This window comes from Poecilia mexicana, unplaced genomic scaffold, assembly GCF_051168715.1.
Source record: "Poecilia mexicana isolate PSO_F unplaced genomic scaffold, ASM5116871v1 scaffold_13, whole genome shotgun sequence".
Classification (NCBI taxonomy): domain Eukaryota; kingdom Metazoa; phylum Chordata; class Actinopteri; order Cyprinodontiformes; family Poeciliidae; genus Poecilia; species Poecilia mexicana.
Window position 1 is genome coordinate 14,059,121 of NW_028263382.1, and position 27,875 is coordinate 14,086,995.

General features: G+C 38.9%; 1 protein-coding gene across 2 annotated transcripts in view; it reads right to left on the minus strand.

Annotated features, from left to right (window-relative positions):
- Positions 1-27,875, minus strand: part of LOC106905162 (chloride channel protein 2-like) — a 103,278-nt gene that overhangs the window by 37,837 nt on the left and 37,566 nt on the right. For both annotated transcript variants that reach the window (XM_088011711.1, XM_088011710.1), the window contains exons 5-12: positions 26,902-27,035; positions 25,977-26,054; positions 21,899-21,977; positions 21,293-21,418; positions 20,005-20,089; positions 17,140-17,241; positions 16,233-16,317; positions 13,830-13,985 (exon numbers count right to left, since the gene is read on the minus strand). In XM_088011711.1, coding sequence (XP_087867837.1) covers positions 13,830-13,985; positions 16,233-16,317; positions 17,140-17,241; positions 20,005-20,089; positions 21,293-21,418; positions 21,899-21,977; positions 25,977-26,054; positions 26,902-27,035 — 845 coding nt within the window. The remainder of the gene's footprint in view (positions 1-13,829; positions 13,986-16,232; positions 16,318-17,139; positions 17,242-20,004; positions 20,090-21,292; positions 21,419-21,898; positions 21,978-25,976; positions 26,055-26,901; positions 27,036-27,875) is intronic.

Here is a 27,875-nt window from a genome sequence, read left to right on the forward strand (position 1 = left end):
TGGCTGTGGTCCTTAAACCACACACACAAAGAAAAACAACAGCAGCCTTTTTCTGATACCTGGAAAAGGTTTTTGGTGCATCAAAAAATATTTTTGTCAGATTAATAATTTTTATGGTAATGTGTCAATCTCCACTTTTTCTTGCCACCTACGGTCCAAGTTGGTGTACTTTTGTGAAACTAAAGAGCTTTTAGTTTCACAAAAAAGTTTCACAAGATCATTTCTCAAATGATTGATTTGAGGAATTCAAATCAATCTTCTGAATTCCTCTCTCAGACCGCAACCCAACTTCCTCCATTATTATTAGGCCCGAGCAGCTAAGCGCTGCGAGAGCCTATTGAAACTGTGCTGTAAATTATTATTATTATTATTATTCTTATTCTTCCGTAAAATAAATTGGCTTTTTGGGGGCTTTATCATATTCAAAAACTCACCAAACTTGGCGGGGGCATAGAGCCCGGTGAAAATTTACGTATTTTAAGGTCCCCAGAAAAATCGCACAAGAAACGGCTCAAGGGCGCCACCTAGCAAATTTCAAAAGACCCTTTCCTATTCACTTACTTTATCGTACAGACTTGAAACTTGGTACACTTGTACAGCTCCCCAAGACACTCAGAATTTACAATTAATGTCATAGTGCAAGTATCACAGAATGTCGGCCATTTTGGATTGAAGTTCCGATTTTGGCCGTTCACAGGGTTCGCATTTTTTCGAACTAGTCCTAGGGACTTCGATCGATCGGCTTCAAACTCAGTCAGATCGTTCATAAGGCATGGCCGATCCAAAGTTATCAGAGTTTTGCGTTTTTTTTTCTTCTAAATGGAGTTACCTGGGGTCAAAGTTCACCTTGTCGCCATGAAAAATAAAAGGGTTATAACTTTTACAACAAAACTCACAGCAGCACCAAACTTTCAGTGATTGATCATCAACGGGTCCCCTACAACACCCAATGGTCAAATGATGACATCACTTAGGCCACGCCCCCTGACAACAGGAAGTGTCATGTTTTACTGTGAACGGTCCTTATCTGACCCCTTTGACCTAATAAACATGAAACTGTGTCCACAGACAGAAAACATGTTGGTGTGTCATGGATTCCAACCCTGTTTGGCTTTGATGGACCAGGTGGGCGTGGCGGCATGGCGAAGTGACCTGTAACGCCGTCGCCATACGTTTGGCTGTAGATTCCTCAATCTTGTGCCCAGCTGCACCAAACTTGACATGAGTGATCCTGGTGGGATGCCTGACGATCCTATGTCGTCATAGTCTGACGTCATCTAAGCCCCGCCCCCTCAGAACAGGAAGTGCCTTTTATTGACTTGTACAGCTCCATCTCTGGCTCTCTCGACCTAATCAAGATGATTCTGTGTTGGATGACAGATAACATGTTGGTCTCACTTGCTTTAAAGCGCCAAGAGTTTTCAGTAGAGGGCGTGGCCGTGGCAGCGCGGCGAAGCAGAGGGAACGCCGCCGCCATACGTTTGGCTCTAGATTCCACATCATTCAGACCAGCTGCACCAAACTCACTAGGATGCATCCTTATTCATCCACGAACAGGAATCCATAACAGTCGTTGATGGGCGTGGCCTAATTTCTCTACAGCGCCCCCTAGAAATTTTTAAATGATCAGCCCCAAGCCATGCTTTAACCTAGAATTATGAAACTTGGTACACATGTGTATCATGTCAGGACCTACAAAAAAGTCTCTTGGAGCCATGGTGCAAACCCAACAGGAAGTCGGCCATTTTGGATCAAAATCAGCCATTTCCTCTTTTTCATAGACATCGCATCTGATCTATCTCCTCCTGCAGCTTTTGAGATAGAGACTTCAAACTCAGTCAGCAGAGACTTGAGACATTAAAGATGAAAAGTTATCGTAGGAATTTTTCTATGTCAAAGCATGTGGGCGTGGCTAAGTCCCAAACTTTGACTATTCGCCATGAAACATCAAGATGCAATAACTTCCACATAGAAGGTCACAGCTGCATCAGACTTCCTATATCTGACTACAGACCACCCCTCATCACATTGAGATGGTCAGTTGATGACATCACCTTAACCCCGCCCACTTCCGACAGGAAGTCACCTGTTTTTTCTATTGTATGTCTTACTTTTACTCTCTAAGTCATATGGGTTTCATCCGGTGTAGGCTGACATGACATGATATGATGATGAACTCTCCCATGATGAACTCGACTGACCCGTGGGGGCGTGGCTAAGTCCCAAACTTTGACTATACAGCATGAAACATGAATGTGAAATAACTTCCAAATGCCAGGTCACAGCTGCATCAGACTTTCTATGTCTCATTATAGACCAGCCTTCATCATAGTTAGGTGGTCGATTGATGACATCACCCTAGCCCCGCCCACTTCCGACAGGAAGTAACCTCTTTCTTCAATTGTATGTCTTACTTTTACTCTCTAATTCTTATGGGTTTCATCCTGTGCAGGCTGACATGAAATGACATGATGATGAACTCTCCCATGATGAACTCTACTGACCCGTGGGGGCGTGGCTAAGTCCCAAACTTTGACTATACACCATGAAACATGAATGTGAAATAACTTCCAAATGCCAGGTCAGAGCTGCATCAGACTTTCTATGTCTCATTATAGACCAGACCTCATCACAGTTAGGTGGTCGATTGATGACATCACCTTAGCCACGCCCACTTCCGACAGGAAGTCACCTGTTTTTTCTACTGTATGTCTGACTTTTACTCTCTAAGTCATATGGGTTTCATGCTTTGCAGACTGACATAAAATGACATGAAGATGAACTCTGTAAATGCCTACTGACCCGTGGAGGCGTGGCCAGATGGCAGTCCCTCGCCATATGCAAACGATCATCTCTTATTCACACACGCATCATCCCATTTGCTCCAGACTTTTTATGAGTGACACTTGTGAACCTCTAAGGAGCCCAATAGAGTTTAATTGCAATTTGACTCCACTGCGCACCCAGGTTAATCAAACACCTGTGTCTCCTTGCGATATCAGCTGATCTACACCAGATTTTTGTGCATTGTCTGGGAGCAATGTCGAACATGACAGGTGACTATCTTCAGGGCGGGTTTGGCAGCTCCTTGAGAGCAAGGCGGTGGCTGGGGGTAGGCGGTGGCTGGGGTGACATGGTGCTGAGGGGAGGCAGTGGCTGGGGGGAGGTGGTGCTGAGGGGAGGCGGTGGCTGGGGGGAGGTGGTGCTGGAACATACGCGGTGGCTATAGGCTTGAGCGGCGCTTGGCTGCGAGGGCCGCTTGAGGCTCCGCGGAGCTTTAATTGTTATTATTATTATTATAGTCACAGTTCTGATTACAGACGCTCTCAGTGAGTGCCAGCTGGAGACGTCCTCGAAGGAAGCAGGTCCAAGCGAAAAACCATTGGACCAACCCATCGATATAATCTGCCTTATCGTCCCATTTATTTTGACAGATTTGAACATCCTCCTCTCTGAGAAAACCACTTTGAAAAATGTCAAACACAGACAATATTAACCACTATGGAGAGATGAGGAGGCAAAAAAAAATATCATTGGAATAAAAGCAGAAAGCACAATGTACACTGATGAAGGCAAAAACTGACAAAATTTGACGAGTCTGGGTTGCAGATTTACTTTTTGTGATCCAACAGAACTACACACTACTACTTTTGAGCATAATGGGAATTTTATTTTCATGCTTTAAATTATTTTCTGAACATCTGGGACATGAGTCTGAACAAAGACAAAAGTGGTCTGATCACTGTAGAGAAACTTTAGTGTCAATCTGCACAAAACCTTGTGCACATAAGTATTAATATTAAACGTAACGTTGGGATCGGCCTCCATTAAGCTGAAATCTGTAAAGAGCACCTCGTCTGCAGGGTGTAGATGACAGGGTAATATCATCCAGCTGCTTGTTTGCACAGAAAAATCCACTCAAACACAGGTGAACGTGACAAGATGCTGCCGGCTGTGTCGTTTCCATCCCCATAGGACAGCAGTCCTTACCATGGCAACCACTCTGACGTCTGTAAAGTTACAATGGCCTACAAATCCCCCATGGCTCAGGGTTACATCCGAGATAAACTAATGAAAAGATCCCTGTAGGCTGTTAATGTCCCTCCATGTATTTTTAATAAGTCACTGATGGAAAAAGTACCTCGACTAGAGTAATGTCATGTTACAGATTGAATGCTGTTGGTGGTTAAAGCTCCTGCACTGAAGGTTTAAGTCTAGAAACCTTCATGTTTATGAATCATGTTTAGCTTAAAGCTAACATACTGACAGAGCAGCACCATGCGTCAGATGTGTACTTTTGTTAAGCAAATAGGTTGTCAATGGGGAACTTTCTTTAAGATATATGAAGATATTAGAACAATTTTTTTTTAATTACCTCAACTCTGTCTCTCAGCCTCTCGCAGCCTGAACAAACAGTAGAAGCTGCTTCTATTTAAAATAGTTGGTTCTGAGTTGTCTTTAATCAATAGCAGCCTCCACACTCAAGAGTATTAGGAATTTTATGCGATAGTGCTCAGTATGGTGTGATCACAGATCAGGAAGGATCATAATTAAGTTTCTATCCTGTTCAGTTTCATTTGTCTTATGCACATTAAGACAAAGTCAACAATGCAATGAAATGCTTTGCATGAGAAGAACTGTTCAAATGGCTATAAAATAAAGGATTAGTAGCATGCAATGGAAGTAAAAAAATATATATAACTCAATGAATATATAATATTTAAAACTGCAGAAGAAATCTAGCAAACAATACAGTAAAATATACACTGCAGGACAAAGAGAGTATAGGCAGTATCTCATAGTATTTAACAGGTGATATGTCTTACATGATTATTCCATTAACGTTGAGATGAGTTAAGATAGTAAGGTAGTGACATACATGATAGTCATAAGGTACAGTTATGGACATAACTGTCACAAATGTGGCTTGTACATGTAGTGCAGTATTAATGTTGAGAGTTTAGTACTCTCAACAATAAACCATATAACCACAGAGTTTAGTGACAGTTTGTCACTGGATTTGCATTGATTTTGATCAAGAATCAATACCACAATGATGTATCTACATTGAAATGCTAGTATTTTCCCTAAAATGAGCACCACATACCCGCAGAAGCATCAGTACATGTAGAACATGCGTCATGGGACTAACCAACTCACATGAAGGGAAGAATAAATCATTCTTGAAATATCAAGATTTGTTTTAACCTCTTGCACTCAAGAGGGGGGTAAAATGAATTTCCGCCTGACAAAAACATACAAAAATAAATCAATAATAGCCTCACAGTTATCAGATTAAAATCAGCTGATCATATGTGGGTTAAGCACGACTATTTGTCCTGCCAGGACTAATGCTACACTCAATTACGTTTCCTAACTATTACTGTAACAAATCTTATCCAGCAGAAATGACTCACTCCCCCGGAGGAATCATTAATTTTTAATTTAATCTGATTTAATCGACTCACTGTATGCCTCACAGAAGAGGTCCACGGCCATCAGACATAATTATGAGGATTTCCAACCACAAACTGGATGGAGACTTCAGTAAGCCAAGGTTTTAGTACAAGAAAATAACTCTACAGCATGAAAAGCTTTGATGTTTTAAAACCTTCAAGGAGCAGCCAGAAAACACAGAAGGGATCCTAAATTAAAATCCACTTAGAATATTCCTAATGAACCGCATGAATTTTGAAGGTGGCTTTAATAAGACATATTATTTATAGAGCTGCTTCAGGCTTATACTATTTTTGAGGAAGAGGAAGTACGGTAGTTATTGTATTCAGTTCAATTCAATAACGGATATTGCATCTTCAGACGTTGTTGGCAAAGTCTGGACAGGAATGCAAAGTTAGATTTGAGCAGCCGGAAACATGTCTGAAGCAAGACTGTGTTTATATCTACACCATTAGCAGGAACAGTGAACAGTACCAGGAGTCCCAGGACACAACAACCTTAAAAACAAGTTATTCCTCAATCGAGTAATAAAAACAGTCATGAGACAGTTTGTCCGTATCAAGGTATGTCAGACTTTAATTTTTTCTTTTCTTTTTTCTTTTTTTTAAATTTAAAACTGCAGAAAAACTTTAGGTCAAATCATTGATTTCTTTCTGGTAGCATAGAATGGAGGTGATGTTAAACTTGCCCCTCCCCTATGTTGCTGCACATTGCTGGTCAGCAAGCTGAAAGAAGGCAACTACATATACTTGTTTTTTTCTTCAAAATATATGCAACTGAGGTTTTTTTTTACTCAAAGTCATGATACTAAAATGTTCTCAACTCATGTCTAATATTGAAATATCTAAATAAAGTTGGAGTAGGTTGGCCAAAAAACTTATGTAAGCAAAATACTGTGGAAGATCCAAAATAGGATATTTGTTTGTAGGAGACGAGCTGGTCTATTAAGAGGACAGGCCAATAGTGGCTTTTCTGTGCAGAGCTGATACAGGTGTAATTTAATTTTTTTTAACAGTCACTATAGCCACATAAGAAAAAAAGCAAAGATTTGCACACATTTTACACTTCTAGATAAAACACTGGATTATTTTTTTAAAAATGACCATGTTTGTGACACTCTCATTAGTGCAAATGGGTGCTAATGAAAAATAAAACCATTGTGGTTCCCTTTCAGCCACTTGGGTAACACATTCTCAAAATAACTCAGTGTTTGAACAAATGCAATGTGGGTAAAACACACTGATAGAACCAAAGCCCTGAAACACATTAAAGGTCTCCCCAATTAGCCTCATGGTAAGACAGAATTCTTAATGCCAGTTTTGTGTTTCCTCGAATACTTTAATGTAACCCATTTCAAGCTGTTGGACAAAAACAGCTAAAAGTTACATAGATAATTATTTAAATGTCAAAGTAGTTATGAAACAGTGCAACTATTATGTATCATTAGTGACAGGGCATGTTTGAAATGAGGTCTGTACTTTTTTCCCTTCCAACAGACATTATGTTTTAAAAATAATGAGACCAACTAGATTCTGTATTGAACTTAATAAGGCTGATTAGGCTGGGAAAATTGCCTATATTTGTTTTGACCTCAATGACAAGTGCAATCATAAAACCCTCACTGTGGTTGTGTGTGTTTTTAGACGCCAGTCATTTGACTTTACGTTTTTCACTATAATTTGATGAAACATGGATCTGACATTAAGGCTACATAATATGTTGCAAATTTATTCAAATCTATTGTGGTAGGATCTTCTCCTACATGCACTGAAAATACATAAAGAAAGCATTATATCTATATACTAATTAGGAATGTGAAGGAGAGAAAACTTACATTTCTTATCAGACTGCAGAAAGGACCATTGCTAAGTAACTCAATGGTAACACTTACCATTACAAAAACAGATTTTTTTTTATATTGAAAGAATTTATGCTTTATTAGATGGACTAAATCATTACAGCTCTTCAACAAATATTGTTTCCAAATAATTTATTTAGTAAAACCAAAAGACTGTTATCTAAGAACATTGCACCAGATGTAGCTCGAATTAACTCAATGCTTTTGAAGTAAATGAACAACACTAGAGATTGGAGAATGATCTATGTTTTAATAAATGTGTTTGTTGTACAATCATGGCCACTGCTGTATTTCAGTTGGTACTTTGTTAAGCGTAAGGTTACACTGTGACTCTGTGACCCTGTTATAAAGTAATAACTTTCCTTGTGTTTGGGCCAGATCGCAGCAGTGTCTCCTGTCTTATATATACCTGGTGATTATAGCATTTTATTTGAATTGTTGTGTGCTAGTTGGACAGCGTTTATATTGGTTAAGGGTAAGTTAACCCTTTCATGCATGAATTATGATCCTTTGTGTGAGGATATTTTTTCAATATTTTTGTTGACTTTTTTAAGGCATAAAAAAAAGGTAGGAAAAAAATTAAAAATGTTATTTTATCTTGTTTAGGTGATCAATTGTAATTTTCTCCAAATACAAAGTTGTTATTTGAAAAATACATCAGTAGTATTGTTCTTTAGGGGTTATCTGATGTCACAATATTTTATTACCTTCAAGAGTCGTCTACAGTAGAAGGAGGGACCGGGTCGGTTGGCATGCTTTTTTGTCTGTCGGCCATATTGGATTTAACAAAAATAATTTCTTGCATTTGCAGCTGATGGCCAGTAGTTGATAGTGTATTTTATGATGCATTAGTGTCCACTTCAGTGGTCCGTGTGCATTTATAACATAAAAATCCACAAGAAACAAAAGAAAATGGCTTTTAGATAGCTGTACACTGTAGTGACCACTATGCATGAAAGGGTTAAAGCAATCTGAAAAAACACATATCCTCTTCCATTCAATTAGGATGTGGATTTTCTTTTTGTTATTTAAGTCAAAGAAAAGTGACCAGAAAAACTGTAAGACTACATGAGTTATCAGGAACTAAAGGGTACAAATGTCAGTGGTATCAGTTATGACGGACCATGGAGGACATTTATACTCAATCAGCTGGAAGCGGTGTATGATCCTGTGTGTAAACCATTTTCAGAGGACAGTGCTTCTTCCCAGGAGCCCCTCCTCGATTCCCACTCCAATTACAGTCCAGTCAGCTCTGTGACACTATAAGGCACACACACTACTGTTTTCAGACACAGACAGCAAAGGACACACACCTGCATTACCTGTTTCACCCTGAGAGCTCATAATAGAACAAGTCTAAAAATAACATTGAATTATTAAGGATGGCAAATTGGTTAGCAACTTTAAGAGTGCACAAAGCTGCTAACCAATGAGCTGAGCTGAAGCTAGCATCTTCACAGTAAGTGCTAACATTTCACTGTCACTGCTTAATCAGGGCAAGTTGCTAGTTGTTAGCAGAGCTGAAGCTGATGGAGAACTGTGCACATCACTGGAAACAGTGTTTCATAAGTTTCAGAATGAAAAAGGGAGCATCAAGACAAGATGGCTGCCAGGCTGAATAAAAGAACCAGTCATTATAGAGAAGAAGCGGGAGTGAGAGCAATCTCGCCTTTGAAAATCACCAGTGTGAACCCAGCAAAACCAAAGGCTGTAATTAGACCGAGCCATTACAGCCTCGCTTTGCATGTCGAGTCAGGGTGATGGAGATGGAGAGAGGACATTAGTCAGTGCATGGCAACAAGTACATGTTCAACTGCTCAACAAGGTTTGTTCAGGTGCTGTTTTATACCTCATATCCTTTGCAGTGGTGCTTCCAGAAATATTTCACAGGGGTCGATAGATTAATAAATATTTTTGGGTGACGCCACTAAAAAATAAATTGATAATTTTCCCACAGTTGGACAATAAAGGATATTTCTATTTTATTTTAAGTTACAATAGTGTTTTCAATCAGCAGAAAAAGGTGCGTGGAGATAAAGCACCGGGGAATCATGTGAGAAAGTTTACAGACTTTAGTCAAGAGTGGAGGTTCATCATCCAGCCTGACAACAACTCTGAACATACATCTAGGGATAAAATGAAGTGGAATGATAGATGTGTCCATGCTTCAACACAGATGAATTATAGGCTGAATTGCCTCCTTAATATGTCAGAAAGTTCTGCAAAGGCCTGGTAACTAGGGCTGAAACGATTCCTCGAATGATTCGAGTACCTCGATTACTAAAATTCCTCGAGGAAAATTTACCTGCCTCGAAGCTTCGTTAATTTATGTTTTATTAGTTAGCGCACCGTGTTCCGGCCGGGACTTCATTTGCGTTGCGCGGAGCTCTCACTTCCGCCTCTGAGTTGTTGACAAAAGCTAAGTCTCAGCGGCATAAAGTCCAATCTTCAAGATTGGCCCGTGGGGATTTTATTGATTGATGATAATGCCCGACTTTTTATCGTTTTTGGGGAACCAATAAGCATCCTTAAAATGACTGGGGGAATGCCTGGAGTACGGCAGCATTTCTCCTCCGGGGCTGCTGGTTGAAAGCGAACGGCGGGAAGAGCGCTGAGGTGAGCGGATAGACTGAACAGGGCGGGCGGCTGAGTAGCTGATGCTTACCGTGTAAATGTAGCTTTACCGACGAACCGCACAATAAATTTCATATCCCGGTCTGAAGAAACGGGTGGCGGAGCGCATCGTACATGGCTGGTAGATGAGTTTCTGAGTGTGACCAGTGAAGGTGTCGTAAATATCCCGTATTGCTTCCCCCCGTGTTCGTCCCCCGGTCTAACGGTTCGTCAGTCCGCTGGTCTATTTCCTCCCCTCCACCCCATCTTACGTTCGTTCATTCGCCCTCTCCTCCCACTCCAGGCGGCATTTCCCGTATTTTCAAACCCAAAGCGTGACAGGTTAGGTGGCAAGGTGAGTTTAATTAATCTATTAAACTCACTGAAGATGAATACATAAACTAACATGGATTGTAGACATTTTTATAAGCATATTTGTGAGCCTGCCTCTTTGTTATTAAATTCAATATAATTTCAGATTTTTCTATAACTTTCCTTCTGGTTAACTTAGAAAGTGAGCTATTATTGTTACAGGTTAGTTTTCTAAACTACAAAAAAGCAACTGTTAGGGATGCTCAAATATGAAAAATTGGACTGATATTGATATCTGATAGTAACACCGGTATTATGCCAGATTTACCAATATTTCATTTTATTTTTATTTTTTATCCGATTACTCGATTAATCGTAAGAATAATCGATAGATTACTCGATTACTAAAATATTCGTTTACAACAGCCCTACTGGTAACAACTACGGATGGGAGGAAAACATATTTTTCCTCCTGCGGGAAACTTTGTAGCATCTGGACAGTTTATGATGAATGTGTAAGGTCACGTGCAAAGAGAAAATCACTTGGGTGAGAACCATCATATGCAGGATTTGTGAAAGTGAACGGAAATGTTTTAAAATAGAAGGAACAACATTAGATGTGTAAACCAGAGGTGACAGCTACTGAAGTTTATGTGCAGAGCAGGGGAAGGGAGACTAAATGATTTAGTTTTAGATACAGGCAAAATGAAAGACCTAGAAGCATGAATGGAGGTGGGATGGGGGCTATAGTCGCATCTTAAGACTACAGTTTTGCCTAAAAAATACTTGTAATAACCTATTAGTAAATCAAGGGAACATCTAAAAGACACAGGATACAAGGCTTTTAGCAGTGAATTAGGAGGCAAATCATATGTTCAAGTGGACTGAGAAGTTGGACTGACAATCTGCAAAACCTGAAAACTAGAGTTCAGGTGTGAGCTTGAGAAAACACTTGCAACTGTAACTACAACCTAAAGATTCAATATTGAAAGCAAATAAATCCCATTTTTCATTTTATTTGTAAAGCATTCTTAAAACCATACTTCATTTCTTCATTCTGCACTACTTAATGTTGTTCTGTCATTAAAAAAATCTAGTAAAACACATTGAAGGTTGTGTGACAAAATATGGAAAAAGTTTAAAGGCTATGAATAGTTTTGCGCGGCTCTGTATGTGGCACCAACATGAAGAGATTTTTTTTTTATTAACCTTGTTCATGCACAGTAAGTAGATTCACAGTGGCTGGATGTCTCCACAGTGAGGAGCTGGAATAATTTAATTTGTTTATAGTGTCACCAATCAGGCTTGACAGTGCAAACATTTATGCAAACAGTTGCTGCTGCCACTGCGTTAACAAAGTGCCCTGTGGACTGATGCAGAACTATGGTTGGACCCCAGAGGACAGTGGTTATTAGACTGTGTGCTAACTTCTTTTAAAAAATGTTACTTCTTCAGTTTTATGCACACATTGACACGAGCTGTTACGTGTTAAACATGTGTGCATCACTGGAAAACTTGTTTGCAACCTCGCCACACACGTTGCCGTTGTGTACGGTCTGTTTGTACACACTCTTGTGCAGGCTTTGTCCACTGTATGTTATAAAGGATGATGGCGAAACTTAATTCACTGACTGTGAAGTCTTTCAAGAACAGGAGGTGCAAAAATGCTAATCTTTAAATGTCTGCACCACTGCATAATTGGAATTACAGAAGGAAAACAAGCTACTGTTTGAATTAGCTCACTTCAGCCAGCTGGGTAAAGGAGAAGGAAGAAAGAGAAAATTATAAAAGTGAAATATAACCAACATTATTGGCCTAAAACACTGGTTGTCACCAGGATTTAAAAAACAAAAAAACCTGCTGGCAATAGAAAAAGAACATATTGGTTGACCTCTAGTTTTAAGAGCTTATAGTAAACTTGCTTCTGTGGTTGTTGATGCAATGATTCAAATCCTGTTTTTAGTCACCCGAACATGAACCACATGAACATTCATAGCCCTGCTCTCTTTGTTTCTACACCCACACACATCTACACTACTTTCTGTGAGTACTTTGTTGGGTGAAATTCAGAACACAAACTCACATGTAGGGTTGTGTCCATGTCATGGATGACTATTGATCATAGAACGTTTATTTCTTCTTAATAGCAGCAAAAAATCTAATTGGGGGACAAGAATAAGCATTTTCAGAGATAAGGGATGACCGTGTGACGTGTGGCTTAAACTTATGTTTGTTTTGTCTTTATAACAAAGTTTCTAAAAGAGTATAAGTGAAATCGGACGATGGAAGGTAAGCAAAAGTACTATTGGTGGTCCTATTTACCTTTTTCTTACAAAGTACATTGGACTGGTTTGTTAATATTCACAGTCTCTCCTTTCCAACTCACTAAAATCTAAAGGAGTCTAAGTGTTAATCCTTTAACTCCCCTTACCTGAACAAAAATGGTCTTTTACATTCTGTACCTCAAGTATTCAGACTTTCCAACCTTTCCAGAGCTGTGCAGCTGAGGTGATAGCTGACAGTGATAATCTACTGAATGTTGCAGCTCCTTACATCTCTCCCATGTGTCTCATCACCCGTCATCTCTGTCATCAGCGCTGTGGGATAATCGAAGACTGCGATCAAGTTACAACAACAGCAGAGAAGAGTTGCTGCTATTCTGCTCCCCAGCTGAGCATAAGGCACAAATGAGTTCAATTCAAATTGCACAGAGACAGACAGTCTGTTCCTATTCCGCTGCTTTTCAACAAGCAGATACGTTTTCATCTCTTGCAGTTGAGACAACATAAAGCATAATAGCTGCTTAGGATATGTTTGGCAAAAAATGCTATTAGAAAATTATTGATTCAAAAAGGTTTCACAGCAGAGATGTCCCAATCCAATCCCAGGTATGGAATTGGGGTCCTACTCACAGAAGCTTTAAATGATCAACGTAAAGTCTCAGATGAAAACCTACTGCTGATACCGACTGTTATGCAGTATGTAATTGCGGCAACCACAGGTAATAAAAACTCCCATTTCTCTCTGCAAAACTAGCAAAAATACACACTCCTCTGGTATTTCCAAAGACCAGACGACTGCCTGAGTGTAATAGCTGTGCAGAAAGCAGCTGAAACACCAATCATTCAATATTAAGACATTAAAAGCATTTTAATGAAGCAGGAGAATAACTAATATTGGCGTGTCCTGAATGTCTTTGTTAAGGTAATTTATTAATATACTCACACAATACTAATATGAATGTATATTGATATTTTACAACAATTTAAATCTTGTGATTTTTAAGCAAATTGATACCAATTAAGAATTGGCTTTGAAGAGAGTATTACTGTTAACCTAAAGAAAGCAGATAAATGGCGTTAATTCGTTCTCTTCTTGTGCTAGTCATAGTTCCCGTCAAAGAAAGGTTGTTTTGCAAAGAATCGGCATCACATGTACTGAATAATAATTACTCAGAAATTACAGCTTCCAAGCTTCAACATGAGAGTTTTAGCTGCAGTGAAGACGGCTTTAGGGTTGTCGCCTCCAGCACAATCCGCTACAGAAGTGTGATACCACCATTGTAAAGCTTCCTCAACTTTATTCCTACCTTCATGATGATGAAGAGGACCAGCGTGACGAAGATGTTGACTTGTGGGTGTTTCCAGGCTTCAGCTTTTCCAAGGTAGTCAAATTCGTCAGGAATTCCCTGTTTTGCCCACGTCTGGTTGTCAAACAAAGTCAGCAGAGACTCCCCCTGAGTCAACTACAAATCACAGGAAATAATAATTTCAAGTCAGAAGCAGGTAGCAGCACTTTTTGCATCAAACGTTTGTAATATAATGTAGCTTTTTGTGCCATTAAAAAGTGTGTAGTCAGTTTGTAAATCAAAAGCTAAAATACTGATGAGTAAATTGTTAAAATGAAATTGTGATGTGGCAAATTAAAAATGAAGTCTGCCGTATATATCATTTATATATCAGTACAAAAAAAAATACTGTTGGAATTATGTCTCTCGGAACATGGAGAAGGTAACTGTAGGCACAGGTCTTTCTTTCAGGGGAAACAAAAGAGAGATAGTTGTACCTGGAAAGAAGAAACTGCCTGTCACTGATATCCTCACATTATTTCTTAATATTTAACCCCAATAGATGTTAAATGTTTCTGGTGAAAATTCTCTAGGTGATCTAATAGTCAATCTTTTGTGGGACGTTAAAAGTACCTATTTTGCCTCAAACGTCTCCCCCAGGACTCAGAACACAAAGTACAAAGTGTTAGCAGGGTCTTTCAAGTTGAATTTGGGATGATTTTCATTTACTTGCTGTTGTTTTTGCTTTTTACTCATGCTCACACCTGCTTGTTTACAGCTATCCATGATTGTTAATGTGACAATTGTGATTTAGAGCATAACTAAAACACATCTTACTGAAGAATTTAGAAAATCTGAAGTTCTGTGGCTAGATTCACAGCAAGTTTTAATGGAAAGACCTCCTCTGAATGTGAGCACAGGAAAAGATGATGAGCTCAAGGTTTTACAAAATGTCACCAGAGATTTAAATTTTACAATATCCATCAGGGATTATGCTGTGACAAAATCATCTGTAACCATACAAAAGTCACATCAGCTTCAGACAGTGTTGGAGATAAAGTTCCCACTGGCAGAGATGATGATGAAGAGTGTGCCGGGAAGACAAAGGGATCACAGATACAAATTTCTGACTGGGTACTCCAAAGAGAGGAGCTTTAAGAGGAGTAAGCCAGCGTGGGCAGAGCTTCAGAAGTCTTCAACACTTTCTTATTTGGAGCCAAGGCAAAGAGAGGGAGTCAATCTGTGTGTGTGTGTGTGTGTGTGTGTGTGTGTGTGAATACTGAGTGTACAAAGGATGGACAGTCTATTCCTTTTCTAATTCCGATTATTAACCGGATGAAGGGGATAAAATCGAAGAAGGCACAACACATGCTCATGAGTCATCCCTGGAGCAAAAGGACAATATGGCTAGTCCATGTCTCTAGTGTACACTGTTGAGTCACTAGCACTCACAGGCACATTTATACACCTTTAAGCATTTATACAGCTTTTCTTTTTTAAGCAGAGGCTTAAAATATATTTAAAAAAAAAACTTTTTTGGTTACTGGACAATTTGAACCTGTCAGCTACAATCATGTCTATCAATCTCTAGCTGTAAACAGAGTAGACTCTTAGAGTCTTTAGCACAGGGATGGGCAACTCTGGGCCATGAGCGCCGGTCTCCTGCAACTTTTAGATGCGTCTCTACTTCAACACACCTGAGTCAAATAATGAGGTCGTTAGCAGGACTCTGGAGAACTTGACTGCACTTAGGAAGTGATTGAGCTATTGGATTCAGGTGTGTTGGACCAGGGAGACATCTAAGAGTTGCAGGACACCGGCCCTCGAGGACCATAATTGCCCACCCCTGCTTTAGCATGTGACTCCTCATTGGTACAAACCAACCAAAGAACCACAAAAGTCTGTTGTAGCAGTCTGGATGATCTGCTGGGATTCCTCCACTAAATGCAGCTCTCTTTTAATTAACTTTTTATAAATGTGATTCTTCTTTTAGCTTAATGGACAAAATATCTGATGCTTCCAATCATTCAGGCAACAGAACAGCAGATAAACCTCAAAATGTAACCAGTAAAGTCCTATCTGGTCTACTTTTCATACATGAAAACTGAACCACAAAGAAACTGCACAATATGAATCAGGCATATCCATAATGCAATGCCTGATAACCTCCTGCAAATCCTGGTTAAGCTTTGTAATGCATCCACGAGGCACTCTCTGTTTCATTTGATCTTCATTCACTGTTAGGGTTGACTGTTGAATGCTCTGGAAACTGTTACACATCACTCTACTCATGATGCTACCACTTCAACTCACTGGTCCCTATTCTCCAAATTCCAGCGAAGTGAAAATGCAAAGCAATGCATAGCAGTTTATGCAAAAGAGTATTATTTTTGTCAAAACTTTTGAAAGATATTGGAACCATACCTCTCCAGCCATAAACTGTCCAAATCCAGGTGGAAATGTCAGTGTTGCAATCAAAAAAGTGACCAGTGCTGGATACAGTAGTCGCCTGAAAGAGTAAAAGGTGAAAGGAAAAAAAAAGAAATTATAAAAACAATTTTTTTTGCCATATTTGCACTTCATCACTTATTGAAGAGTAAACATGCTGTAAATTCAGTAAGCAGCCATGTTGAAAAAAGCAACCCTTGAGGTCATCATCATCATCATAGCGGTTAGATATCACACAAATTTAAAATGTTCAATGATTATCAAGAGATGCATGTTTAGCCGTTACTGTTGGCTTCAAATGAACAGCCCAGAATGTGTCAAAGTGAATAAACAGGTAATACAATTTGCGTTTGTTCATGCCTTCACAATTTTCACTGAAATAAAAAAAGTTTGGAAAACGTTATATATAAAAACCATTTATTATTGTATCATAATAAAGTACAATAAAAGAGGTTTTCAGGGGTGTGATCTCAAAATGCCACTTTAAAACTATTGTACAAAATGTTTCCCAGTTGCCATTAGCCTGTGACTTCATCTAATGGTAAGTGTTACTTATTGTCATTGCATGAGTCCTGCATACTGTTTCTGTGATGTGTTAATAGTACAAAAGCAAATTAGTTTCCTAATGGGTTGAAGGAGTTGACTTCTCATCAGGCTTGGCTTAAAAGATGCTTAATCAAAGAAAACGTTTGGAACTCTGGGTTGATTTTACTATTTATTCTTTTGAACTTCTCAAAATACAGCAGACTGCTATATACATTCACAGAGCCCACAAACACATTCTAGTGTGTGACTCATATGAAACAATGCAAAAAAAACTGAATCTGGGAGCAGGGTGCATGTTTCTCCTGAGACATCTGTCACATTCTTCACATGTACTCACTTCTTCATGAGGAATTTGTTGATGGTCTTCTGATTTCTGATGAACTGGACAAATAGTCGGTTCAGGTAGACGAACAAAGCACCACCGAATCCACTGGCAATACTGCAGACAGAGAAACAGGGCAGTTAGTCCCGTTTTCCCTAGTGATGAAGCACTCTGCATGATCAAAGTGAAACTAAATGGAATAAATTAGTTCAAGAGTAAACAAAGCAACGCATCAAGTCTTCTGCACCACCTCCATATGTTGCTCTCAGTGCATTTGGCCACAATAAAAACAATAGGAATGTAATGAGGCTCTAATGCACTGGAGGCGGGTGTCAGGAATAAGTGCAAATGTGATTCAGTGAAGCCATAAAACGAGTACGGGTCAGGGAGGGAGATGATGTGGAGGAGCAGCATTAATGTAAATACAGAAAAGAACGAGAGAAGAATAATAGAACAAAGACGAAATGGATGAAGAAAATTGCTGGAATTAAAAACAAGAGACTAAAGCTAAGAGTGAAACAGACGGAGCGCGCTGTCAGCTGAGGAAGTGTGGGGGAGCTGGAGAAAAGCCGAAGGAAAGGTTTATATAAGTACACATTTAAAAGCGCTGTGGGAGACCTCTTTATGGAAGCCAGAAGAAGAGAAAGAAACAGGAAATAAGTGAGAGAGAGAGTGTGTGTGTGTGTGTGTGTGTGTGTGTGTGTGTGTGTGTGTGTGTGTGTGTGTGTGTGTGTGTGTGTGTATTGCTTGCTGCATTATTAATTCTTTCAAATATGTTTGAATAAATAATGACCAGTATGATGAGGTAGTCTTTAACCCCCTGATGAGCCATAAAGAAAACAGCAGGTATGCTTCTGGTCTCCTTTTTTCCTCAAAAATAAACAATGATTTTTGTTGGTCTAATTCCAGTTTTGGGCTAAATTTGTGTTAGGCCTCATAAGGTGCTGATCGAGGAGATGCTAAGTAATGGTGGAGTTAGGTAAAGCTTTCCTTAACCCGTTTATTAATTATCTTTATTGAAACAAAATTCCACAGAGATTCCTTCAAAGAAGGCTCAGGAGGAGAACATGAAACACATATCTTACTGGATCAGAGGAAGAGAAAAAGCTGAGGAAGAGCTCATAAGATGCTACATTCACCTCAACCTTTTAAGAACCTCTCAGACTTGCATTTCACTCAATAGGGTCATTGTACACATCAACTACTCAGGACTACATTCAGTTCATTCTCTCTTGGAAACCTCAAAGCTTCTAAAAAACAAAGTCTGTTGGGAACATGCTCTCCTCTATTAAGTTCAAATAAGAGCTACATTAAAGCTCATCACTGGGTGCATCCATCTCCATGCGAATGTTGTTCTGTGCGGTAATGAGGTCGAGTTTCACCAAGCGAGCTCCTTCTGACGCCTGAAGGTGTAACAAACAGCAAGTGGAATAGGAAGCAACTCTTCAAAGACGTGCCCTTGGCAGCATGCAGCGCAGCACAAACCGGTCCTGGCCTAGTTGACTGAAACAATGACCGACTTTCCCTGCTACATGGATCCTAGTGAGGGGAGATGGACGGATAAGCACTCTGTCCCACTCACATGTCAGCACAGAGAGCAACAAAGTGAAACTGAGACTAAGCATTCTCAGTCTGTAGATGTCCAGGCTGGAATGATTATTTAGAGCAAAAAGCATCAGAGGAAGAGTCAAAGCTGAACAATAAGTTATTTCCTTCAGCAGCACATTAACAGCTAATTCAAAAATGGCAAACTCTGAAAAACGGATGGAAGGAAGAGGAAAAAAGGAGAGCATATCCCTCCCATCTCCGTACCAACTTTTCTTTTGTTTCCAGGGTTTTCTGTATCATTCACAGCCAGGAAAAGCCCTGAAGCTGTGACAGAATAAAATAGGACATCCCTCAGAGAACAGGCAGCTGCTGAACAGGGCTGAATTATCCATGTCAGGAGACTTTTACAGGCCACCCTGAGGAAACACCCTCCAAATGTTACAGCAAGTCAAGATTCTGCCATAATAAATGGGATCACCTGTCACGACTTAAGGAAACCTGCATTTTTGTTGATTTGCTACCTTCTGCACCTTTATGGTTTAAAAATTGATCTTTTACTGTAAATGACTAGGTACAATTTGTGTTGAACAACATTTTTTATCTAGATTGTCAAACTCCATTCCTCAAGGGACGGTATTATACAACTTTTACACACTTTTCTGCTTCATCACACTTGAATCAAACAATTATATGATTCCCAGGAAATGGTAATGCCTCCATTTCCTTAATGTCTGCTTAGCAATTATGAGCGACCAAAAAAAAAATTTTGGTTATTTTTAACTACTATCCAAGTGCAGAAAAAAAGCAGCTACAGGCACTGGGATTTGTGTTTTTTGTTCTTCCAGAATGTGTGATGCTGTCGGTCTGCTTTGCCCTTAAGTCTATCAGTAATCACTGATTGCAAATTGTAGACAACCTAGAGCAGGAGACTGCAACCTTTACAATCAGAAAAGCCATTTTGCCCACAGACCAGCTAAAAAAAACACATTTAGAGTTGAAAAGGTTATTTATTGTTGATAAATATCTACTAGGTATTTTCGATTTCTAAGTTTTAACAAAGAAAATCCTTGAACTTTTGCAGAAAGAGAATGGATACAGTTTTCTCCATGGGTTGTTGATATTTATGAAAAATTATGTGAAAAATACTAAAACAAATATTTCAGGTACTGTTGTGTAAGTTTTATGCAATTATAAAAAGAAATTGCAGTAATTAAAAAACTGTAAAACTCCTAAAACATACATTTGTTATGTATTTTTAAACGTTATTAAAAGTCATTGTGTAAGGTCCAGAGAGCCACAGGTTGATGACCTCTGACCTGGAGGAAAACTCACCCAAGGACAATGAAGGCAGGAAGCTCCTTCAGGTGAAAGGAAAGATTCAAATGGTAATGGGTGCTGAAAAGTGCCGTGATGGCCTCTGAATAAACAGAAACATACAGAAGTTAGAAATTAGAACAAGTCACAATAAAACACACAAAATTGATAATGTGAGGTCCACATTGAAGGTTTTAATTGTAGCTGTTTCAGTTTTCTGTGCAGGTACAATAACAGTTCATGCTTTGTTTCTAATTATAAAAAGCAAGCTTGCCCTGCAGACCAGAAGTCCTGCCAGCACACAGTAGACAGATGGGTAGAGAAAATTAGGTGTGGGAAATAAACAGCAGTAGCTAACAGATCACTTGGGACCTGCAGCTTGGTGAGTTAGAAGTGCAGCTCTGCAAACTAATTCTTTTTCCTGGTAATACATTTCAATCTGCCACCAGAGTTTCTCATATTCCGTTGAATTCAGATGTTATTACTACCAACAGGACATGTTAACTTCTCAGAAAGCTAATGATGTGTGCCATAATACACAGAGTGGATTCAGACATAAGTATTGAGTCATACAGTTCAGGCTCTTCCTGCTGTTTGATAAGTTACTTATTAGTCATTACAGGATAATTTAACAAGCTGAGAATATTATTTCAAATGGCTTCCAACAACTTACGATTGTAGCTGCCAGTATTTATGATGCTGGAGTGAAACTCCCATTATTATCGATTTAAAATTCTGTAGCAATTTGAGAAAGAAGTTATTTTAAAAGTCTGAATGTCTAAAAAGGTACTAACCAGTGGTGCAAAAGATAAAATAAAATTCAAATGCAGTGTCATGCAAGATGTCACCTAGCCCCTTTAAATATAGTTAAATATACTTAAATACAACAAAAGAATAAAATATAGCGGTTTACAACATTTCCGTGCACTTGAAAATGTTTCATCATATGTCAATGTTGCTGAACTATAATATGTTTGTTGTAATTAAGTTCTTGATGTAGCTGGACCTCAAAGGACCTGAACATGTGTTTCCAAACTAATAAATAATAGATAAAATATACTTAACATAAAATTGTGGTAACGTAAACTTCAGTAACATCATATTTATGCTAAACTTCTTCCAATCTTACATGCACACTAATTTTTAATATTCGGACAAACATTCTTTTAACAGTTTAACATTTTTTAAGTTTTAGCAGATGGTGTTTTGCTTTGATTATAGAAGATGTGTGGTGCAATTATGTACAGCATTAAACTGCTGAGATGTTTAGGTGGTTGGTTAACGGCCTGATATAAACGGACGTTACCTTCGTCTCCGTACCAGACAGCCAGTACTCTGTAGAAGAAGGCACTGAAGGTAGCTGCAAAGATCCCTCTCCAGTAGTTCCTCACAGCAAAGAATGAGGATGTTACTTCAATACTGTACAACACACCTGCAACAAGGCAGAGCAATAAATTGTGACATATTTTTCCTACAGACATTAAGGGAATAGAAGAGAGTTGTTTAAATGTGTGATGGTTGAACATCACAATATGGTGTGAGATGTAAAAACTGCTTCTTTGAGCAAGTCCCCCCACATCTCATATTTTGGATCAGGTAGCTCAATGTGTTTTGAAGAATTTTAGATCAAAGATTTTGGTTAAATATTTCACAGTGATTTTAACTTTGATACAAAAGATGGTTCAATAGTAAGAACAAAGTAAAACTTTGAAATTAAGTATATCTTGTAACAACAGCCTTGAAAAACTGATCTGCTCTTTAAATACATTTCATCAAGGCTATTTTAATTCCTTTACTGTAATTGGAATGGTGGCCAACAGTTGTTTTTAAAATGACTTTGAATTAGATTAGTCCAATTAATTCTAATCAAATTTACAGTAAGCAAAACAATTAATTTGTCCTGCAAACTCACCTCCTACGGGGGAAGCAAAGCAGCTGCTCAGTCCCACTGCACAGGCTGCCGCAAGCATCTCGATGTTCCTTGACTCATTCTGAAACACAGGTACAAAATGATAATTAAAAAAAAAAATAAAACCCTAATGGACTGGGAGATGAGTTGTAAATTTAGATAAATATACAATCGACTTCAAGTAAAGTTAGTATTTACAAGCATTTAAGGATTATTTTTCTTTCATTTTAGCAAGTCACTGAATTTGTTTCACAGGTCACCATTACAGTCAACTACAAACCAATTACATATCTACAGAAAGTACCAGAAACAGGAGCGTTAAACTTCATCAATTAAAAAAAAAAATCTTGAAAAAATTGGCAAAACTCTAACGGGACCTACAAGACAAAACAGTTCATATAATATCAGACACATGTAGTTCAGTACTTTTCCTGTAAAGCCTAATAAGCCAGATGAGTGAAGAACAAAAAACAAAGATAATTCCACCTTTCTGCAGGAGAAAGTGAATCAAGGAGCATTCTGAGAAATTGAGTTTTTTTTTTTTTTTTTTCTTTGACCTTTTAATTTTACCTACCTTGGTACCCAGGAGACTGAAGTCCTTCAAGCAGCATTGTAATGTGAAAGAGAGGTTAGAGGCACTTGTATTTCTCTCACTGTACTGAGGCTTATCCTGCTTTTGCATGTGGTGCTACTTCTGACGCGCGTGCACACACACGCACGCACGCACGCACGCACGCACGCACGCACGCACGCACGCACACACACACAAACAAACACACACACACACACACGCACGCACGCACACGCGTTTCCGTGGCTATCTTTGTGGGGACTTTCCATTGACTTCCATTCATTTCTACAGCCTAAACATTACCTTTACCCTTTTTCTAACCCTATCCAGAACTCAATTCACACCTTAGTCCTAACTCTATCCATTGGGATCCTGACCCAAAAACAGGGTTTCCCCTTGTGGGGACCAGGCTTCGGGCCCCACAAGGAGCAATTGGTCCACACAACGTAGTATGTGTCAGGAAAATCGTCCCCACAAGGTATTACAAACAAACCCACACACACACACGCGCGCGCGCACACACACCCGCACACAAATCTCACATCAGAAAGCAACTAAAGCTTACTCTGACCCAAATATTGATGGATTCAAATATTTTATCTGCGAGAGAAACTCAACTAAAGTGGATGCTGATAAAATAAAACTTATTTTATTTTACTGAATATTAGAGAATTGTATGGACTGTTTTGTGCCAAAAAAGACCAAAATTTCTTATGGTGTCCGATAGGTGACCTTTGGTCCCAGCAGTATTGGATAAAACTTGTAAAACTCTTATCATTTTGATAGGACAAAGGAAGGGAAGCATGCTGGGAAATGTTTAGCTGATTTACCTTAATCCCTACTAGACCCGGCTCCTTCGTGTAGCAGGAGAGCAAGAGTCAGCATTAAACAGGCAGAGAATAAGTGATTAAACTGTGTGAGTCAGCGCAGCCATTTGAATGTTTTAGCATTTACACCCCATCACCTCACATTCACAGATCTGAATAAAAACATGTTATGCAATTAGGTCCAACTAGCCCTCTACAAATAATGACATTCTCCACATGCATATAAGCCTCTCATCCTATTTCTGTGCTTTAAAGTACAGCACTCTGGAAAGAAAAGCTGCTTTTTCACAGCCCACAGGTTACATTAGCATACTGTACTTAAAACTGTGGAGAGGGGCCGGATCCAGCAGCAGCGGCACACTTCACTCATGCATCACTCTTTCTATTAAAATGCTATAAAGTGCAACACATGGCTCTCCGGGGATAAGGAGCCACTAAGAACATTAAATGGAAACGATGTAATGGTAATAAAAAAACAATGCATGTGAAGATGGACAAATAAAAAGAGGAAAAATGGAAGAATGGAAGATTTTAAATGAAGACAGAAATGTGACAAATGGTGTAACATCAAATTAGAGATGCCCATTTTATTTATTCTTGTTTTTATTTAGATTTTGGTATGGTGTGTAGCTTTCTGAGATCTTTTTAGCCTATTTTTATTTTGTCAGAGGTTCTGCTCAAGTTAATCTTGATTCCACAGGTTCGTCAAAAATCAAGCCTGGGTGTGGTTTGTGAAATTCAACTCCACTTTCTAAACTGCATTTTATCATAGTTCATTTATGATTTATCAAAGGAAGGCAGTTACTTTTCAACATAGGTTAGGTTTTGATAACATTTTCCTTGTTAGGAAATAAAGTCATCATTTAAAAGCTACATTTTGTATTGATTCTGCATAAATTTCTCTAATTTTGATCTTAACTTTTGAGTGACAAAAGGCAAAAACAAAAGTAATCTGTCAGAGGGCAGATAGTTATGTATACACAATACCAAGGCAACATTAAAAAGAAGCATAGAAAAGATAATATTGCCTTTTTGGGTTCCATGCTTATAAATGGCAGTATTTTTACAACTGTAGTGCAGCCATACCTGTAAACCAGGAGAGCACAGAGCTGGAAAAACTCTTTCCAGAACTGTTGTGATTTTTGTGACAATAGATGCATCGGGGAGGAAGTTTTCAACTGAACTGCCCGAAGTGCTGCTTTCAAACCCTCCAATTTCTCCCACAGTTCATTCCCCAAAGAGCACTGCTAACATCTCATTACAAGGAAAGATGAGAGTCAGAGAGAAACTCTGCTTTCTGTAAGATCCCACACTGCTCTCCCAATGGATAAAACTCCAACCCTATTGAAACACAAAGTTGTTGAAAACTGTGCAGCTTGTTGACAAATAAAGGGAAATTAAACATTTATAAAATAAGCTATTGATGGATGTTAACATTGTGTAAAAGATATTGGAGAATATGAGAGAAGGGGAGAAAATCAACATTTTGAGTCTCAGAAAAAAACCTTAATAATTTTTGTATTATGCAACTACATAAAACCACAGTGTCTTGTGGATCTAGTCACCCTCCTTGAATCTCTTCCTATTTTACGTTATAACCATCAATGTCAATGTATTTTACTGACATATTATGTGACCAAGACCAAATAGTAAGAAAGAGGCAGAAATGTTGACCTGTTCTTCTTTTCTAAGTAGATCAAGGTCAGTCAGACTGGACGAAGGAACTTTTTGAATCTCAAATCCTGCTGCAGATTCTTAGTTGGACTTACATCTGGAGTTTAACTGGCCTACCCAACACCTGAAACTAAGCTGTTACATTTCAGCTTCGTTTATGGTTGTAGTCCCACTGAAAAATGAATCTCTGCCCCAATCTCCAGTCCTTCACAGCCTCTAGATTTTTAATAAGATCATCCTGTACGATCAGTTCTGAACAGCATCTCTGTTCCTTCTAAAGACAAGTTTCTCCGCAACATGATACTTCTGCCACCATGTTTCACTGATGTGATGCTGAGTTCAGGGTGATGGAGTGTTTTTCCCTCCACAAATAACTTTTTGCATGGAGGCTAAAGCATTTAATTTTGGTCCCACCTGAACAGAACACCTTTTTTCAGAGTTTTTTTGGACTATAGTCCAAATGTGGTGCCTAATTTCTGGTGAGTGTTTAACTTTCTGGATGACGTCTGTAATGACCTCACCTTCCCCCAAGTCCTTGGATATGGAGACTGAATGAAGTAGATACTTAAGGGGCTCTGTCCAACACCCAACAATACCCTCAGTTCTGGTCCTTTCTAAGTTACTGGACAGTTTCCCAGAACTTCTCAGAATTCGTCAAACCCTTGAGTTGTTGAATATCAAATTAAGGAGGGCTAAAAGTTAATCCATTCTGAATTTTTAAGCATTTCATTTGCAAATATTTTTAAAAACCTGTGTATATTTTATCCTTCTATTTCACAAATATGCACTAATTAGTGGTTTTTATTTGTAAACCTTAATAAAATACAAAGAAATAAAATGAGATAAAATGTGAAACAGGTTCGAGTGGTATGGATAACATCGCAAGGAGTAACAGCAAAGTAAACATCCTAATATTGCTAGTGCCACCTGTGAAATAGACTGAAATTAACTGAGCAGAAATGGGGAACAGTGAATCCTTATGAGTCATACCAAAATCTGTGTAACTCACCTCATAGGTTCCTCCAAACAGAGACATAAAGTTGCTGAGCTGAACAGCACACAAACTGCCGATGTGGACAAAGGGACTCTGACAGGAGGAAACAGAAGTCGTGAGACAGACGTAATCACTTCAGGTTAAGCACCACTTTACTCCCCCTCCCCATTTACTCTAAGTCACATGTGACGGCATGCAGGGGCTCTATGAAAAAAAAAAAATCAAAGCGTAACTGAAGGGATTAAAAGTGAGAGAACTAGAAGGGGGAGCACAGATAAAGAGGAGGAAGAGGTCCGTGCAGAATCAAAACTACAGATGCTGCTGCAGTGGTGCGTAAGCAAAAGACCCTCAGGGGTTTCTGTCTACATGTGTGTTTTAGCATTTCTCACCTTGTAAGGTCCATTTTTCCAACAAATACTACATTGTGAGGACCCACTACTTATTATGGGGTCTCATAAGAAGAAGTACCGTTGCTGGGTTACAGAGTAGGTTTAGGACTAAGGTGTAAATTGATTTCAGGTTTAGGGTGATTCATAGAAATGAATGGAAGTCAATGCATAGTCCTGATGAAGATTTAATATTTGTCTTTACGTGAGGGAATAAAGATTTCTGATGAGCCATTTTTTTAACAGTGGATATGTGTATTCCTGAAATGCAAATGCAAATCCATAACTGCACATATGAATAATTCTGAATAACTATAAAGCTGCAGCTGCACATTCCTCAACATGAGTAAGAGCGGCCTTTAGACCTACAAGTCGTGCACTGCAACGAGTGAGTCAGTGATTTGCAAAGTTGCCAGCATGTGCAGTGTGGGTCAGTGTGTGCTGTCCCTACATCATTCATTGGCCTGTTTGTGTTCGAATCACAAACTGATGCAGACATTATGGCAGGGTGTGGGATGATTATTGGTGCTGCTGCGTGTGTGTGTGTGTGTTACCTCCTTGCCCAACGGCATGCCACTGCCCAGGACGGAGATCAGACCAATGACTTTGGCCACTAACATTTTGAAAGTGAGAAACTCCTTCAGCACCACCCCTCGCAGGATGGTCTTCATCTCAGGAATGCCTGAACCTGCAGAACAGAAGACGAGTGATGAGCAGCTGACATTTCAGTCAGAGCTGATTCATGACTTTAAATATTTATGACAGAACTGCAGAATATTAACACATTTCTAACACGTTTTCTTCATTTATCAAGGCAACATGCCAGGGTCGCTGGAAGTGCAGGGTTTCCCCCAGAAAACTTGCTAAGCCCGGTGGTCAGGGCGTCGAGGCGGCCCACCGTGTTTTGTATTAAAAGATGTTAAGTTGACAGGAAATGTAAAAGTGTTACTGTGCAATTCTGTTACGGGAAAAAATCTCCAGTGAAATGCTATTTAAACCCACAACTAGTCTAAAAACAACAAATTTGCACTTCTGTTTAATCCAAATTAAGTCAGCGGCTCCATCAGGCCCCCAAGAGCTTCAGGGGCCCCATAAATGCTAATATATTAAAACAGACCACAGATACAAATGTTAACATTTGTTTATTGAGATTATCAATGCTGTTAAATTTTATTCAATTGTTTAGGCATACATACATTTAATTATTTTAAATTGTTTAATATTTAAATACAAGCTTTTAAAGAGCTGGCAAGTTTACTTTGTAAAACTTCAAAGAACAATATTCATAGTTAGATTGTTTTGTTACCACAGCAACAATCTGATGCTGTGAGTTTAATCTTTGAATTTACAAATCCAATTTAGTAAACTGCGATGATAACTTATTGCTTTTTAGGCTGGCCAATTAAACTACTCCCTTCTCCCATATTTCACTAAATCTAACACAGAAGCTGTTAGAGGTGCTGATATTTTTAGCAACAAAAGGGGCCCCTAAATCAAATTCTGCTCAAGGCCTCATGGAGCCTTGGAC